This window comes from Mustela nigripes, chromosome 3 (assembly GCF_022355385.1).
Source record: "Mustela nigripes isolate SB6536 chromosome 3, MUSNIG.SB6536, whole genome shotgun sequence".
NCBI lineage: Eukaryota > Metazoa > Chordata > Mammalia > Carnivora > Mustelidae > Mustela > Mustela nigripes.
The window spans coordinates 138013934-138032962 of NC_081559.1; the positions used below are offsets into that span (position 1 = coordinate 138013934).

Below are 19029 nucleotides of genomic sequence, written 5' to 3' on the forward strand. Positions count from 1 at the left end.
TTAAAGATTTTATTTATTTATTTGTCAGGCATAGAGGGAGAGCGAGCGAGTGAGCACAGGCAGACAGAGGCAGAGGGAGAAGCAGGCTCCCTGCCGAGCAAGGAGCCCGATGCGGGACTCGATCCCAGGATGCTGGGATCATGACCTGAGCCGAAGGCAGCCGCTTAACCAACTGAGCCACCCAGGCGTCCCCATATTTAGATTCTTTTGTTTCTCTTTTTCTTTCTAATACAAAACCAGTAGCTTGAATGTCCCTCCAGACTACTTGGAAGGAGAGCAAGGGGGTGAGGAAAGCAAGCCCAAGTCACAGTTTTTAGAACACGCAGCCAGAGCACCCTGTGCATAAACTAGAGCTCTTATACTGGATACACTGATTTAACAGGGTTCAGTGCTGGGAAGTGTGAATTCTGCATAGAGACAGTCACAAAACCAGCTCCCATTCTAGCCATCATTGCTTGGCCACATCATTAAACAGTACCTGCATGTAATAGATGTTCAAGAAATAATCGCTGAAGGAGGAAGTTAATACCACAGACTAATTTCAGGACAAGGGGAGGGGTCATTAATCAGTTTCAGAACCATGCAACAAATTAAACTTAAAAAACAGCTAGGAACTTGTTAATCTTCTATCACCTACCTTTATGTGGTGCTGGGGATCTGGATTAGTCATTTAGCACCTGCAGGCAACAGCATTGCACAGGAGTCGGGGTGGGGGGCGAGGTCATTAGTGCCAGTCCGCTCGGGTGTCCGTGTGTTTCCAGCCAGGGCCAGCCGCCAGCTAGAGCGAATGGTCACTGGCGATGTGAACAAACAGGGTCAGGGATTAAGCAGCAAATTCTTACCGGTGTTGTATATTGTGTGTAATTTCTTAGGATTTAATATTGAGACTCCTCACTTAAGAACTTAACAGTAGGATCCTTTGTACTAAATCTATCCCTGTCTTCCAAGACTAGGCAAACTTTGAATACTGAGAAATGCTCTCTGAGTCGCATCACGAACACATTTTATATTTTTCTAACTAATCTGGGAACAATCATAACCAGCTACTTAAAAGAAGCCTTACAGACTTGGTTACTTAAAGATATGTTTTGTTATTTAGATTGGAATGTATATCTTTCTTTATGATATTACCTTATTGCAGTTCTGTGATATGATAGCCATATATAAGCCGGAGAGCCAAAAATTGAACATATAAGCAGTCACCCGAAGGGCCAGGTGTTGCCTTTTTTGGCTACCAAGCACACCAAAATAATAATTACTCTTCCTAACTACCCTAACCATTCCCACTTACTGCTGCAAAGAAGTAAAATCCGGCTGAACGTGTGTCTCTCTTCCATCCAGCAGCAAGCCCGGTCTCTGAAGTTCACAGGAACATTGTTCACATTCACTCCTCCACTGTCCCCATCACAGGGCGATAGTTCTCCCACGATCTTTGAAAGAAGAATCAGTGTCCTCCAGCTTAGTCTGAGGCAGCCAGGCAAATACATCTAAAACAATCAAAATATCTCAAAACATGGAATTGTATGTTACAGGGAACGGTCCTGACCATATGTCTTAAAGAAATACAAACAAAGTCAAGGTGGTGCAGAATGATATAAAGGCTCCACACCTTCAGTAGAGAATTATTTGGAAGCTCTTGTGACATATGCATGTTGAAAAGCGCAGGAGGCTTTGTAAACATGTGATTAATATTATACTTCAAATTACGTGGGAAGTAGATTGTCAGAGAGGAGATGAGTTCACAGGTAAAACCTGGTGGGTGAGAATAAGTGTGCTCTGGGGGACCACAGTGAGGGAACCCAGACAAAGGGTATGAGTTGGGGGGGGGGGTCATTGCATGATGGTCAGGAGTCAGACTGTGGAAGACCTTGGGATACTTCGCAGCCATTCATCTGGCATCTGTGTGCATCATGGATTGGAATGCAGAGAAACTTCAAAAGAAATGGAATGACTGTTTTTGATCTTGTACGTGCAAAAGTTATTGTAACAAATTAGATATTTATGCAAAAATTCAGTGATCCCTCAGGAAATCCTCAGAAAAGGGTATGCAAGTCTCCTTTAAGTCCACTGTGTATTGTTTGGGTTCTTTTAACTTCATAAATCATGGGGAAGCTGTGTTGGCAGTGGGATATAACTCAACAGTAGACAGATTGCTCTTTGCTGCTTTCTTTTAAGAAGCAGGTTATAAAACTGTTGGGAGCCTGGTAGAGTAGTTAATAGATCATCTTAAGCAATTTGAAGTAATTTTTTTTTTTTTTTTTTAAATACAGCCTTGTGTCTTGAAGGCAAAAGAGCCAGAGGGGGAAGAAAGAGTTTAGTGAATAAGAAATCAGTACCTGGGTCTATTGCCTTGTAAGTGTCACGTGCTTAGCTACACTGAGTGGCGGGTCACCTGCTTCTGTGGACAAGTCACTGCCCTGTAAGCCCCCCAGGGGAATGTGGTCATTTAGAATGCTGTAAGCTCCTGTCGGGTTAGCACAGGACACATTTCTCATGATGAGCATCCTGTACTTTTATCTTGCATTTTTACATCCTGAAATACTTTACCTCCTGCTAGTGCGCTTTGGTGAAGCTTTGGATGCTGGAAGATGATGCTGGAAGATCTCTTCATTCGCAGGTCCCTTCCTGTTTAGACCTAGTTGTAAGGTAGACATTAATGCAAGGCACTTAATCCCGGGTAAGCTGGAGGTCCCTCACAGCCAGTGAGATAGCTGTGTTAAAGTGTCAGGAGCATGAAAAGATCCCTGACCTGGGAGTAGTTTAGATTAGCAGATAACTATCACTTGAAAGGTGATAAAGAGCCTTCGACTGATGGCTTTCTTTTCATCTCTGGCGCTTGTCCCCAAAAGCTCTTGTGTTACAAGTCTGGTTGGTCACGGCTTCTAATAGGCCTGCCACACCGATGATACGGTGTTATGCTAACCAGACACTCAGAGGATCTACTCTTTTAGTAAATGTATAAGATCTTGAAACAAGTCGGAAAATGTACCATTATGTGGGTAAAACTGATTTTATCATGTGGCTAGAACATAGCGTAGGATTGGTTTGTAAATGAAATTCACAGTGTCTGTTCTAATCCTTGACTCTACTCTTCTTTCAGACCACAAAGGCTTTCCTTCCTACCATGCTGGAGATTAATCATGGTCATATTGTGACAGTTGCAAGTTCCTTGGGATTGTTCAGTACTGCCGGAGTTGAGGTTTGTGAGATATAAAGCATTTCCTTCAGTCAGTCGGTGTATCTCGTGATGTGTACACCGAAATCCTCCAAAGAGTACTGCCGCCCACACGTTCGTGAAAGCACTCTGTTCCACCTGTGTGCCGTGTGTGGAATGTTAGTAACCAGGGCCAGCTGTTGGGAGTGCACCTCTAGTATCTTCCGCCATAAAATCACTTACCCTAGCTTGACAGCCACAGCAGCAGGAAAAGTAGGTGGACTGGCCCTCGCTATGCCCCATTTTCATTAGCAGTTTTGCTTGATGGTCGTGGGGAGGCACAGGGTCAAGAATGAAACCGTGGAGGGCAGTGGCAGTGCCCTGGGAAACAGACACGTGAGGCCAGAGCTTGACATCCTGTTTGGGTCGACTTGCCAAAAGCGAACTGTTTGTATCCATTCATCAGAGGAGATGGTTATGGCAGATGTGAGGTGTCTGGCTTTGTTAAGTTTGCAGAACTGGGCTTAATCAACCCCATTCTTCACCATATTCCAAAAATAAGGTGTTTGTATGTGTATCGTTCTGTTTGTCCTCTGGTGCCTCCAGCATAAAACTGAAAACCTCATCCCCATGCAAATACACAAAAGGACACAGACTAAATGGCTTCCACATTCTGCATTTCCATTCCTACATCTAAGGTGGGGTAAGGGATAAGAACTTTCTGTACCATGTGTTCTTAGACTAAAGTCTGGCTTACGTTTACAAGGTGTACTTACCATTTCCATTTTCACTTTACCCTAAAGAGAAAACTGGATCCTAGCAACCTATAACCTAAGCTAGGTTCACCTTTGCTCTCCTGGCGTTAATTAGACAAACTGGATTTTCATTCTCCTTTACTGAACAAGAGACCATTTGTAAATTTTCCAGACACTTCAAAGTGAACCTCTCTCCATTTTTAGCTCCCGCTTGTTAGCTTTTATAGAATTCCTTTGTGGTAACTTCCCCAAAGTAATATGATACTCGGTCGATGTGGCAAAAAGTGTTTGTCTGTTTCTGCTGTTGCTTTGAAAATATTATTTCTGCACTGAACCACATCAGATATCTGTCTTTGAAAATGCTTTCCTTTTCTTTGCTTAGTCACCTGTAACCTTCTGTATCAAACATGTAACCAGAGTACTAGGATCAGGGAAGCTCTGGTTTGGTCAGTGTGGTGTGGGATCTGTGCACATACTTAGTGTTTCTGTTCTCTCTCTAACTCAGGATTATTGTGCCAGTAAATTTGGAGTGGTGGGTTTTCACGAATCCCTGAGCCATGAGTTAAAGGCTGCTGAAAAGGATGGAATTAAAACAACGTTGGTTTGCCCTTACCTTGTAGACACGGGCATGTTCCGAGGCTGCCGAATCAGGTAAGTAAAAACCTGTCTTATTACTGATAAACTTTTTTTGAAGCGCTTTTTTTCCCATCTTGGAGGAATATGTGGAATTAGACCTTGCATCTTAACTATCATTTGACAACTAAACCTGTTAATTCATTGGTCAAGGTTTGTAAAATTCAGGTAAATAAGATTAACAAGCGAGGTTCTGATACCGCACTGATACTAACGCGAGGAAGTCAGTCTAGAAGCATCAGACAGGAAGTGGCCTCTCTGTACCTTCAAAGGAGGAAACATAAATACCCCGGGGTCTCCCTTGGAAGCTACTTCCTTAGGAGTTATTTTATTTCTTTGGTATTGGTGTTGGTAAATGAATGTGACTTTGATTTGGATATGAAACAATGTGACTATCACAAAAGAGTAAGCCTTTCTTCTAAAAAGACCTTTGAATATTGCCCTCCAGATTTGGGAGCTTTCTTTTTGCAGAGTATACGTAGGCAGATTCACTTATTAAAAGAATGAGAAGAACTATTTCGATTTACTAAAAACAAAATAAAATACCCACACACTTTGAAAGGAGGCATGTGGGAATATAAATGTCAGGCCACGTCTGACTTGAACTAGCAGAGTAAACAAAACCACGAATCGTTAAAAGGATACTTGTAAAGACATGCTTACTTTGAGATTCTTTGCTTGGATGAGTTTGAACGGCAAGGGAAGATAACCGAACCAGTTCCCCGTTGTTCAGGGCCATTCTGAACACATCCCGAAGTTGGCCACGCTGTAAAGTAGGTGGAGCTTGATTTGAGTTATTCCATTGTCCGGCTGACTCTACGTCTGGACTGGGAATGGACTCGAGCTCTGCCTCTTTTCCCGAGCATGCAGACGTGTGTGTGTGTGTGTGTGTGTGTGTGTGTGTGTGTGTGTGTGTGTTTCTTTCATCTCATATACTTAGGAACCAATTGCCTAGGGTCTAAGGAGCCCTGTTTCCTATTTAGCTGTTTCCTATTTAGCATCATGGCAGGTGTCCAAAGCTGTGGTGGGACAATGGAAAGTGAAAGGCATAAATTATACTATTAGGTTATGTCAGTGTGTCGTGTAATGAATTCAGCTGAAGGTAGGATTGTCTATATACTCTTCATTTCAGAGACCCCTGAGAGAAAATGCCTTGGTTTTCCCTCTTGGGGCATCCAGGAAAGTATACAGCTGACTTATTTCACTCAGAAAATTTATGCCAGTGTTACACACCATCATTCTAACAACGCTTAGCACTAAAAGTTTGGCGTTGTGTTTGGGTTTACTGTTTGTTATGCCAAATGTCCTCTTCTTTTCTATTAAAAAAAATAGAGGGGCGCCTGGGTGGCTCAGTGGGTTAAAGCCTCTGCCTTTGGCTCGGATCATGATCTTAGGGTCCTGGGATCGAGCCCCACATCAGGCTCTCTGCTTGGTGGGGAGTCTGCTTCCCTTCCTCTCTCTCTGCCTGCTTCTCTGCCTACTTGTGATCTCTGTCTGGCAAATAAATAAATAAAATCTTTAAAAAATAATAATAATAAATAAAATAATAGAAAAATAATGTGAAATACATTTTTAAAACATTATCTCACTTTACAGAAGAGCAGACCAATTTTGCTTTTTTTTTTTTTAACCTGTTTTCTAGACAATGCAAATAAAATATATTCAGAGTAGGAAAATTTGGAAAATACAGAAAAAACACAATGCAGGGAACAAAATGGGTCTGGGATCCTGACACTTAGATAACCTCGCTGGTAATGGTTGGATGTCTATTCCTGCTTTGTCTTCCCTGAGTCTTCCCTGCTTTGTGTTAATTCTTCATTTCATTTTGTGACTATTTAACTTTCAGGAAAGAAATTGAGCCTTTTCTGCCCCCGCTGAAGCCTGATTACTGTGTGAAGCAGGCCATGAAGGCCATCCTCACGGACCAGCCCATGATCTGCACCCCCCGCCTCATGTACATCGTGACTTTCATGAAGAGGTAACTGTGCGGGTTCCCTCCTGGGTTGGGCCTTCCCCAGGACCTACCGCCAGCCAGTGCGCACTTTGCTAACAGACCCCTTTCTCGTTTCAGCATCCTCCCTTTTGAAGCAGTTGTCTGCATGTATCGGTTCCTAGGAGCAGACAAGTGTATGTACCCGTTCATTGCTCAGAGAAAACAAGCCACAAACAATAATGAAGCGAAAAATGGCATCTGAGGATCTTTTTTGTACGGAATATCGTTTCTATCAGAAGACGATCCAGGTGTTTCAGTCCGACACACATCAGCATTACTGACAGTCTCTGGATTCTAAACCCACGTCGACTTTTTTTTTTTTAATCAACTTTAAAAAATAAATAAATGAAGTGCAAATTAACCGACTAGAAGACTTGGAAACAGGATCAGCAGAAGTGAGCTTATGTTGTTGCCAACAGGGTCCTTTGAGGCAGAACCCTGAAACCTGTCCTATCTTTTAGACAAGCACTGTGTGACATCTCCAGGCTACCATTATTTTTCTTAAAGAGCAGAAAGCCTAGAGATGGGAATGACAGTGTGTTTCACCTGTGTGGTTGTTGTTGTTTTTTTTTTAATATCCGTAGAGTTTATTAATTCTTGTAATTAAACTCTAGCCAATTGACACCCTTGCGACTTCAAGGACTGCTAGTGCTATATTTTCTCATGTTTTCTAAGTTTCAGTTTTGCAAAGCCCATGGGGCTACTTGTGGTGTTTGTGTGTACAGCTCTTTTAAAAAAGGAATTTTGAAATCTCCATCAATTTGAAGTAAATGATGTTTGATTATTACAGTAACGGGATCAGGTCTCTTTCCTAAAGTCATAAGGACTAAAGTGTTAGCCGAATTTTTAATTTTGTCTCTGAAATCTTTCCTTAAAGCTCTATTTCTCTGGAGACCTACTTATCCACAAAGGTCATACATTTTCTACCTGTGAATTTTGCTGCATACAGAAAGTGCCCTTTCCTCAGGAAGTTGCTGTGTTTCATTTCTTTGAATGGACTTTTATCTAGAATACATAGCAGCTCTGCAAAGGAACAGTTTCTAAAAATGGGAACTTCTGCATTAAAAAAAAGGTCCCCATTTTTGTGCCAACTATGATTAGTGAGGGGGAAAAATCATATTCTGTGGAGTACGTATTGGAAGGGTGTAAAGATTCTTTTGAAAGTTATTCACATTGTAGAACAGCAATTGACATTTTTACAGTATTTTTTTGTAAAGCAAACTATTTTGTGCCTTGAATTTGGTAAATGTGTATTAGTGAAATGTTGTTAAAGTGGACTTCTACCTCTGTATCTAAATGTATACCATCCACTTGTAAATTACTATAAACTATTATGTGATTGCTTTTTTTTTTTTTTTAGAATGTCTTGTTTAAATAGCAACCAATGTTTAAGGCTATTAAAATAAGCCATCTTTTACTAATTAATTGGGAAGTTTTATAAAGGACTGATTAAATTTAAAGAATTAACTTACATGCCACTGACTGTGTGATTATTAGTGATCAGCAATATTCTAGAGAAAATCATTACATTCCTATCAGACCTTAAAGAAAAAAACTGTTTGAATGGGATAATGTTCAGGAACAGCCATTAACAATTAGGGTGCCATACACTCAAATTTCCTTTGTTACCTTACACTTTGATGAGATACTTTATCAGGGGCTTATTAACTCTGAAAGTGTGAAAATAGCATCTCATTACCTCTGTGAGTTTGCACCACAGATCAGATCAGCACTGTAATCACTTAACGGGAAAGTCCTGCTCACTGTGAATGTCCCCGACGCTGGTCTTAAGGAATCACTTCATTTATGTTTGAATTTCTCTAAAAAGAGAAATGATAACCAAGCCTGAGGCTATTATAATAATTGAGGCACTGGCTGCCTCTTAATTTTCAACTGGGGATTGAAAGTTTTGAAGCAGTGCTTCCTAACACTGTGGGGTGGAGAGACCCTTCTTATCCAAGTTTATCCGGTTCCGCCTCCCAGTCAGCCCAGAGCACACTCAGACCATCAGAGAAATCTGTGCTACTTTCACGACTCATTTATTGATCTTAAGACTAAGGAAGGTCTTCTTTACATTTAATGTTATTCTCACCCATTATAATTTAAGCCTCTTTCTATTTTCGTTCGGTACTGACCTTATAATCTTGTCCATCTCCAAGTTCAATAAACTGATGCATTGAACTTTCTTGTATAACTCATCAATTCCCTAGCCCCAGCCTAGTTGAATTAGTTCTGTGGCTCCCCCTTGAATACTGTCCAAATTCTCTTTCCTGCCTTTAGCTGTGGAGTTGGAAGAGTTAGCACGTGTTTAGAACTGCAAGATTCCTATGTGTTGTATCTATTCAGCCCAGTACCACATTCTTTTTTTTTTTTTTTAAGATTTTATTTATTTATCTGACAGAGAGAAATCACAAGTAGATGGAGAGGCAGGCAGAGAGAGAGAGGGAAGCAGGCTCCCTGCCGAGCAGAGAGTCCGATGCGGGACTCGATCCCAGGACCCTGAGATCACGACCTGAGCCGAAGGCAGCGGCCCAACCCACTGAGCCACCCAGGCGCCCCCAGTACCACATTCTTAATATGATGCTACTTTGACGATGACTGCTGTTTTCTCTAAACATGAACTCCCCTCGTCAAACCTACATACTAGTGTGGATCACATAAGTAATTGCGGAAGTTACTTTTCTTGCTAATTAATAACCTACCACACACCTCCCTCCGCCCCCCGCCACTACCCTACCTCATCATTCATGCTGACTCTGAGTTCTCTTTTTTGTCATCTGGCCCATTCAGGGCTACTGGGCTCAAGGCTGGCACCCAGGGAGCACTTCTGTCCCTTACCTATAATTGATTTGTGCCCCCCCCCACCTTTCAACCAGTTTAATGATAATCATATTGAGTGGAATCAAAAGTTGTGAAGCCAGCAGAGAGAAATTCCAACTATTGTTTCCCCCTTGATCTACCAGGTCTGCTGCTGTCACAAAAGATTAGATTAGCTTGACAGGATTGAGCTACATAAAGCCAGGCTCATTGTGTGTGTGTGTGTATGTGTGTGTGTTAAAGTATCCTGTTTCCTTGAAAGGCTATAGCTTTCATATTTTCCCCAAGTTAAAAAAAAAGTCAAATGTCGTTTTCAAAGTTTTCTTTTCCAACTGGCAGAAATAATTCAAAATTGGTGTTGATCTGAATCTTGGAAATTTGCTTTTGCCTCCAACAATATTTAAAATCAGTGGGGTTTGGGGGGGAGGGTAGTTCTTTCCATGCCAATTTTATTGCCTGTGCCTGATTAAAAAGAGAAGGGAAAGCGAGGCTGTGTTGGGCCAGAAAGGCTGGGACGTGGGGCCGGGGGGCCAGGAGCATAGTCAGCATCTGCCCGCCGTTCAGCAAGCACACAAGGCATCTGCTAAGCCGGAAGGCCTGGCCTAGGGACCCAAGTAGCTTGCGGTTGACCCATAAGTTCAAATACCAGTAACTATGTGAGTATGCCACAAATGAAGCATCAGAGTGTGGACGAGGTCTCAGCGAGGTGGCATCTGAGAGAAGCCTTGAAGATTGGGGAGGTAGCAGATGGAGATGAGAATGGGAGTTTGGGCATGCCAAGGAACTGAAAGGGTCAGGAGAGGCTCAAAGGTCAAAAAAGAAAAATAGAATCTGAAATAGAACGCACAAAGAGGATGCCATGCGTTTCCTAAGTGGGTCCCATCTTGAGGATCGCCTCCATTCCAGGCTAAGGATGGAGAAGAGAAAAGCCCTAGGAAAGGACATGAGCAGAGTTGTGAAGTTAATAGAATCCGTTGCTACAAAGGCTGTTGGAATACCAGAAGCCGGCAGACCAGGTAGGAGGGAGGCTATGGCAAAAGTCAGGATATGAAGTGATGAGCATGAAAAGGAACAGATGGCTGCCAGAGTCCCAGTGTTTAGCTTAAGGACTGAAAAATGGCTCATGATGAGACAAGGTTGTATGTAAGTGGGAACAGCAGAACAGCGAACCTGATCTCAGAAGCGTTGCCTTGGAGATGCTGGGTGACAGCCCCTGGCAGATACGTGGACATCGAGATCTGCTCCTTAGGAAGGAGGCTGGTGCTAAGATTCTGGGTGCTAAGAGGCATCTGCCAAGAGGCTGTGCCGTGCAGTAGAGCTGGGGGGCATAGGAGGAGAAGGGCCAGGGCCTGCAACTTGGGGAATATGAGGGAGCTGCTGAAGAAAAAGGCATAAAAGGTGACGTAGGAGAAAAGTTAGAAGAAACCAGACTAGAAACAATTATCTCCTCTGCCTGGACCTAATCTCCAGCCTGAGTCACACTTAAGAAACCTCAGTCTGGCCCAAGAAAAAGCATCTGTGTGGCCAGCCCTGGGGCAGAGGCCCAAAAGGTGAAGGGCAGTGTTAACAGATAGCGCATGGAGTCTCTAGGCGTGCACTCAGGTTTCTAGTAACTGAATCCATTGTTTAAATGACCAAAGGAAAATTTCTTCCTCTGTGAAACCTGGAAACCGTTGTTTGGCAGTTCTGTTTGCTTGGCCACGGAAGCACAACTTGCTTAAATGTGCAGGCAGCGTTTCATGAGAACCCTAGAGGAAAAACAAAGTACATTTCAAGTATCATCGAATGGATACATGTTAGCTCAAGTGAACCCCTTTTGCTTGCCAAAAAGAGGGGACAGGACCTGCATCTAGCCGACTGCTCAATGGGACAGTCTCCGATCTGCTTCCCTCAAGTGCTGAACTCAGCACAAGCCAAGCACGCTCCGGGCACATCCCTAGGTCAAGAGGGATGTCCTCTGCTCTCCCCGGCTCTCCCTGGGAAGGTCAAGACCGAGCCACGTTGGCAACCACAGTCCTCTGTGTTCGTTATGACGACTCTTCAGGCGCTTGAGTTTGCCATGTCACACTCGAGAGTCCAGAACACTGAACCGCTTTCCTGACCATCTTCCCAGGGAAGTCGGGAATGTGCGCCCGCATCACCTGGAATCCTACTCACTGAGCAATTAATTCTCATCTCGCTTGCTCCGTTCCTGCAGAGCATTTCCATGGTGTCTTCCAGGAGCTTCTAGCAAGCTTTTTAGCTGCAATGGTTGAAACCTTTCTAACCACCAGCCAAAAGCAAGAGCACTGATAGGCCCAGAAAACAAAGCCTCTTCAGCCCGGATTCTGAGTTTGAGGTCTTCCTGTCAAGGTGATTTAAACCATGCTGCAGGAACATGTGTGTTTCCAGCAGCCATGAACAATGTCCCCTCGCGTTGCCCACGTGTCCTGGGTGGTCCACCTGGACACCACGCGGCAGACCTCCCCTCCCCCACAGTGGGGGCATCGGGCTTCTCTCATCCTGGCCCTGGCCAGCCTGGCTCTGTGCGTGCCCTGCGTGGTCCAAGAAGCCAGTGGGCAGGCGGGGCTCTTGGCCCTGAAACCAGCACATAGCGTGCCCCAGCTGTAGAGTTCCTGGTTGAGAGCTCAGCGTTGTGGATCAAATCACGTCCTCCTCAAAGAGACCACATTGATGTCCTAACACCCAATTCCTGGCGATGTGATCACATTTGGAAATAGTGTCTTCGCTGTGTAATCACAATGAAGTCATTTTGAATTAGATGGGCCCTACGTCCAACCCCTGGCATCTGTCTAAGAGAGACAGACACACACAGGGAGAACACCACGTAGAGAGAGAGAAAGGGACTGGAGTGGGACTGAAGCCAAGGGCCACCAAGGAGCACCTGCAAAGAGGAAGGAAGGAGCAGATTCTCTCTTGGGGCCTCCAAAAGGGAGTCAGCCCTATCGACGCCCTGATTGCAGATTTCCAGCCTCTGGAACTGGGTGAGTAAGTTTCTGTCTTTTTAACCACCCGGTTTGCCACACTTAGTTAAGCAGCCGGAGGCAACACATATACCCAGGGCCTGCAGCCTCGCCTCCGGAAGTCTCTGGTGTGTAACCTGGCCACTGTAGCCGGCCCCATGTCAAGGATATTGTGAGGGATCTATGGGAGGACACACAAGGCATGAAGGGATCGCATGGGGTTGAATTACAGGAACCTGCTGTTATTCTGCTGTCTTTGACCTAACTGAGGGCCATTCCCCATTGAAGAGTTGAGCCCAATAGTAATGATGGTCGTGGCCGTGGCCATGGCGGTAGCAGTGGGCAGTGCTGATATCAGAGTCCTTGTGGGTGGTCCTGCTTGGTTTTTCCAACAGTCCTCAAGTCTCTGACACCAGCTGGGTGTCCGGCAATTCAATTCTGCTCAGAGTCAGCACAGAGGTAAGAGCTCAGAGGTAAGTCCTGTAAGACGGCCCCCGCCTCAGATGCCAACTGCAAATGCGGGCCCCAGGCTACCCACACATCTGCCCAGCTGACTATACACTGGGGGGTTTCCAGCCCCCGAACTTCAGGTTTGATAATCTGCTAGAATGACTCAGAACTCAGGTGAACACTACCCTTATGAGTACAGTTTGTTATAAAGGATACACATGACAAGCAGATAAAGAGGCACATAGGTCAAGGAGGGGGGAGGGGAGTTGGCCCACAGCTTCCATGCCCCATGGGGACACACCAACCACCCAGCACCTTAATGTCTTCACCCACCTACAGTCTCTCCAAATCTCATAGGTCAAGAGAGGTTATGGTGGTTTAATTCCTCAGGCTTTCTTGATTGGCCCCAGTTGGCCACTGGTGAATGAACTCAATCTCCATCCCCTTTTCCTGCGCTGGAGGTTGGGAGGAGGGGTGGCTGAAATGTCCAACCCTCTACGTGTGGCCAGCCCCTCCCTTGAAACTAACTACATGTCCACTCTGTGTCATCCCCGCCGCAGGAACTCAGGTATGGTGGAAAAAGGCTTTTATGAATAACAAAAGACACTCCCGTCACTCAGGAAATTCCAAGGGTTTTAGGAGATCTATGCCAGGAACTGGGGCAAAGACTATGTATACATTGTTTCATTATATCACAAACACCAACTGTGTTGCAATGACTTATTCGTACATCTGAGGACAAGTGTCCTGTTTCATTCATCCCATGTGGTTTCAGTCCTACCCCTCATATAATGCTAAGCACACAGAAGATGCTTAATAAACGTTGATCTGTGTGACCTTTGTGCCCATCACATAATACCTGCTGGTCTTATTTGTGAAGTAGAAAGGGCCTTTCCCAAGTCTTCTGTGTATGAAAGGATTTCTTCCCTCTGTTCTGTTGTTTTTGAAGAGACAGTGAGGACAGAGGAACTTTCTATTTATGTGTCCTTTGAATCTTTTCTCTGATCAACCTCACCTGTATGCAGAAGTGACTGAAGACCAGAAAAACTTGTAAGGCACCCCTGCAAATGCTGATCTTCCAGCCGTTTAGGATATCTGGCTAGTCTCGGAGACAGGGAGAGAGAGAGACAATAAAAGTTAGCTGGGTCCTGAAAAGGATGAGTGTTGAGGCCGACACGGAGAACTTTAATCTGACCCCTATAACACCATTTTCTTCTGGCTCAGCTGACCATTGAAAGCTTGTCCTTTGGGGAAAATAAAATAAAATAAAATAAAATAAAATAAATAGAAGTCTCTATTGTCCAGGAGCTGCCTTTTAATTTCCACCACGTTGCTCTGACTTTGACAATGGCATTGTCAGATTTTAGGGGATTTCCTGCTTGATGGATGCTAAAGGGTCTTCGCCATATCCCTGGAAGTGGACCTGAGTTGTCTTTCTCGTGACCGCCTCTGGGCCCAGTCCTCTGCCCTCAGCATTCCTGAAGCGGAGGGAGGCCCTCTAGGACTGCGAGCTGGAAAATGCAGAGCCTGGCCAGGGAGTGAAAAAAGGAATACGGCTGTCACGGAAGGAACTAGATGGAGCAAAAGCTGCAGCCCCGGGGGAGATTCCCTAACCACAGTTCCTCCAGCTGCTCCGACTTCCTGCTCCACCACCGCCTGGAGTCTGTCCCCGAAGACATTCCCACAGCCAGCTGAAAGCCCAGGAACCATCCCCCCTTACCTGCTACAGATGCAGGAGAGTATGTTCTGGAGAAGAGGGATTGACTAGGGTTCCCTCTCAGGGACCCAGAGTTTGGGAACAAGTTTCATGCCTGCCTCTAGGTTTTAGCTCAGTGAGCCACTCAGTAAGAAGTGAGTGCAGTTTGGGCACTTCTAGTCTATTCTCCATGAAGAACTATCAATTCGAAATGATTTCTCTTAGAGGGGAAGAAGTAGTATTTTATGTATGCGAGGGGGAAGGAAAATCAAGTCATTTTAAAAACCAGTTCAACGTCCGCTCAAGAGGAAAGGATGAGGTTATGCAAGAGGACTAGAGAAAAATGCACAAAATGGCAGGATTCACGGGGCTCTCCCGGGCCGCGGAGGCGAGTAGGCTGACGTTGATTTCTTAATGAGCCCTAGGGTTTCTAGTATTTTCTTATTGCATCTGACCCCTAAATCAGATTCATTTGAAATCAAACCAGTTACACACTGGAAAATTTGGGAGGCGGGGAGATAGAAAAGAAAAAGTTTTCAGATTTCCAACTCCAAGTGAGATATGTTTAGAGAACATACCTCAGTCTTGTAGTTATTTAAAAGACTAGAACCCCTGGGGCGCCTGGGTGGCTCAGTGGGTTAAGCCTCTGCCTTCAGCTCAGGTCATGTTCTCAGGATCGTGGGATTGAGCCCTGAATCCAGCTCTCTGCCCGTCAGAGAGCCTGCTTCCCCCTCTCACTCTGCCTGTCTCTCTGCCTACTTGTGATCTCTTTCTATCTGTCAAATAAATAAAATATTAAAAAAAAGAAAGAAAGAAAAGACTAGAACCCTTTATCATGCTGAGTGAAACAAGTCAGAGAAAGACAATTATCAATGACCTCTCTGATATGAGAAATTTGATAGGTGGGGGGAATTCGTGGGGGGAAGGGAGAGAAAAAATGAAACAAGATGGGACTGGGGAGGGAGAGAAACTATAAGAGACTCAATCTCAGGAAACAAACTGAGGTTTGCTGGAGGGCTGGAGGGGAAGGATAGGGTGGCTGGGTGATGGACATTGGGGAGGATATGTGCTATGGTGAGTGCTGTGAAATGTGTAAGCTGATGATTCATAAACTTGTACCTCTGAAGCAAATAATACGTTATATGTCAATTTAAAAAAAAAGAATTTTAAAATAAAAAAACAAAAAAGACTAGAACCCTTGTGTACTGTTGGTGGAAATATAAAATAGTGCAGCCACTATGAAAAACAGAATGGCAGTCCCTCAAAAAATTAAACATCGAAGTACCATATGATCCAACAATTCCACTTCTGAGTAGATACCTATTAAAAAAAAAGGAATGAAATCTTGCCATTGACAACATCATGGATGGAGCTAGAGAGTATTTTGCTAAGTGAAATAACTTAGAGAAAGACAACACCATATGACTTCACTCATATGTGGGATTTAAGAAACAAACTATCTTGGGGAAAAAGGAGGGGAAGACCTAGAAGCAGGCCCTTTTTCTTTATTTTTTTTTAAGATTTTATTCACTTGGGGTGCCTGGGTGGCTCAGTGGGTTAAAGCCTCTGCCTTCAGCTCAGGTCCTGATCCCAGGGTTCTGGGATCAAGCCCAGCATCGGGCCCTCTGCTCAGCAGGGAGCCTGCTTCCCCCTCTCTCTCTGCCTGCTTCTCTGCCTACTTGTGATCTCTGTCTGTCAAATAAATACACAAAATCTTAAAAAAAAAAAAAAAAAGATTTTATTCACTTATCTGAGAGAGAGAGAGAGAGAGAGCAAGCAAGGGAAGAGGGAGAGGGAGAAGCAGACGCCCCGCCAAGCAGGGAGCCCAACACGGGGCTCAATTCCAGGACCCTGGGATCATGACCTGAGCCAAAGGCAGACGTTTAACCAACTGAACCACCCAGGCTCCCCCAAGAAACAGACTTTTAACTGCAAGCTGGTGGTTACCAGCAGGGAGGCGGGTGGGGGATGGGTGACATAGGTGATGAGATTAAGAAGGGCACCTGTGATGAGCACTGGGTGTGGAATCACTAAATTGTACACCTAAACTAAACTAAACTAACAGTTCACTGCATGTTAACTAACTGGAACTTCATTAAAGCTAAAAACTAAAAACAGAAAAATAAAAAACTAAAAAATGAGCAAAGAACTTGAATAAACATTTTTTTCAAAGAACACGTACAAACGGCCAGCTAACACCTGAAAACATGCTCAACATCACCAGCTAGTAGGGAAAGGCAAGTGAAAACCAGAAGATACCACTTGACATCGACTAGGACAGCTATAAGATATTTTTTTAACAGAAAATAAATATTGGCGAAGGTGAGGAGAAATGAGCACACTTGTATATCGTCCATGGGACTATCAAATGGTGCAGCTGCTGTGGAAAATAATGTGGAGGTTCCTCAGAAAGTGAAACCTAGAACTACAGTGGGACCCAGCAATCACACCTCGAGGTATCCTCCTAGAGGAATTAGAAGTAGGTATTCAGACAAAAACTTACACAAGAATGCTCACAGTGCTACTACTCACAATGGCCCAAGATGGAAACGACACAGACCTCCCTCAGCAGGTGAATATGCTGTACCAGCCACGGCATGCAGGAACCTGGAAAACACTGTGCTGTGTGAAAGAAGGCAGTCGCAGAGGACATGCTATGTGATTCCATTTCTATGAAATGTTCAGAAAAGGCAAATCTGTAAAGACGGAAAGTTGACCAGCAATTGCTTAAGATTGGTGCTAAGGGTGGGGAATGGTCATGTGACAGCTAAAGGGTACAGGGATTCTTTCTGGGATGATGAAAATGTCCTAAAATTGACTGTGGTGATGGTTGCACAAGTCTGAATATACTAAAAACCACTGAATTACACATTTTAAATGGGTGAATTGTATGGTATGTGAATTGTATTTAAAAAAAATAAAAGAATAAATGAATGTGTTTCATAAACTTTTAAAAGTTTTCCATTCATATTTGCAAAATTCATGCATTATCCCCATGGTCCATGACATACCATCATTTCAAATTTGCTGGGGCCCAATTTCAATTCCACAAGCCAGGAAGCAGGCTGGGACATCTGACGGAGCCCTCGGGCCTACTGGGAGACCAGAGGCCAGCCCAACTCCTGCACTCATGTGGCATTAGTGTTCTTTATACATTAAGATAAAAGAGAAATAGTAGACATTCTAATATCATTCTGTTTCTTTGTGAACAAAATGGTCCCGCTGTGGGGGGAGGGGAAGCCATAAAGTCAATAGGTATGAAAAGGTGATGGTGTTTACTAATTGGAGTGATGTGGAAGTCTGAGTTTCTTCAGGAAATACTGAGAGTCTGGTGAGTTTGGAATGCTGGCTTTTAGAGCAAGGAAATGACCACAAATCTAGAGGCAGAGTGTCCACATTGCAGGGTTCATTCCACAAAGGTAGCTCTGGCCTGGTGTTGGTACCCTAACAGAACACATTGGCTGGACATCAAAGGACTTCCCATACAAGTACCAAGGCTTCAGGGTCAAGGACAGCCCAGGGGAGTGAGTCTCACCTAAGGCTCCCAGGTTGGTTATGGAGGATCAGAAGAAGCTTGACTGTGGGCACAGTGCAGCGGTGGTTAGGCAGGGTTAGATGCGAAGGGGCAACATGAAATCAGTGGTGACTGGGTCTACCAGCAGCCACAGGGGAAGGAGGCCACAGACTAGAATACCTTGCAATCAAGGGTATGTAAACAAATGCTCAGTCTCACTGGTAATCAGGGAAAAGTGATATAAACCATGAAGAGATATCATTTCATGTCTATCGGATTGGCAAAAAGGGAGCCAGTCTGACACTACAAATGGTGGTCAAGGGTGTGGAGGAACAGGAACTCTCATAACACCTGGGGGGCACATACAACCGTCTGGCCAAACTGAAGTCATACCCACTGCACTACCCCACAACCCCCACCCTAGATAGAAAGCCTAGAGACATTCTCACATGTGCTCACAAGAGGATCAGAACAAGAATCCCCATTGCAGAACCAAATCAGAAGCAACCTAAATGTCCTTCAAAGGAGAATAGACACACTGTGATATGTGTGCTCAATGAATTATTACAAAGCAGTGAAAAGAAAAGCATGAACTATTGCTATCTGTGCCCATAAGGATAAATCTTAAAATGTACTATTGAACACAAAAAGTAAATTGCAGAAGGATACATTTATATGATGTCATTTATTTGCAGTTCAAAAATATGCAAACTATTTTAGGTTCCTTTACGGGTGCACGTATTAAATAAAGGTGTAGAAACATACATGAAATGTTAAGCACCAGTTCCAGATGGGGCTCATCTCTGGGATGGAAAAAGAATAGGGTCTGAGGATACAGGGGCTTCAATTGTATCATGTTTTTGTTTCCTTCTAAGGTTCCGTATCCGAAACAAGGGGAAAGTGCTGAGCTCTAAGGGATGGGTGGTAGACACCCGGATGTTGTCTTTTATTCTTTTTTGCATGCTTGAAATCCTCCAGTTTTCTAAAAGTCAAAGGTGAATAAAAGAGAAGAGAAAAGAAACACATGGCTCTCTTTCTGTATTTGCCTTCTAAA

The 19029-nt window shown here is 44.1% G+C and overlaps 1 protein-coding gene across 1 annotated transcript in view; it reads left to right on the forward strand.

The window, feature by feature from the left end:
• RDH10 (retinol dehydrogenase 10) overlaps positions 1–8006 on the forward strand; it is a 27074-nt gene extending 19068 nt beyond the window's left edge. Inside the window, exons 3-6 of the mRNA XM_059394716.1 lie at positions 3101–3199; positions 4415–4560; positions 6389–6520; positions 6614–8006. Of these exons, the coding sequence (XP_059250699.1) occupies positions 3101–3199; positions 4415–4560; positions 6389–6520; positions 6614–6737 (501 nt within the window). The 3' untranslated portion in view covers positions 6738–8006. The remainder of the gene's footprint in view (positions 1–3100; positions 3200–4414; positions 4561–6388; positions 6521–6613) is intronic.
• The last annotated feature ends 11023 nt before the right edge of the window (positions 8007–19029 follow it).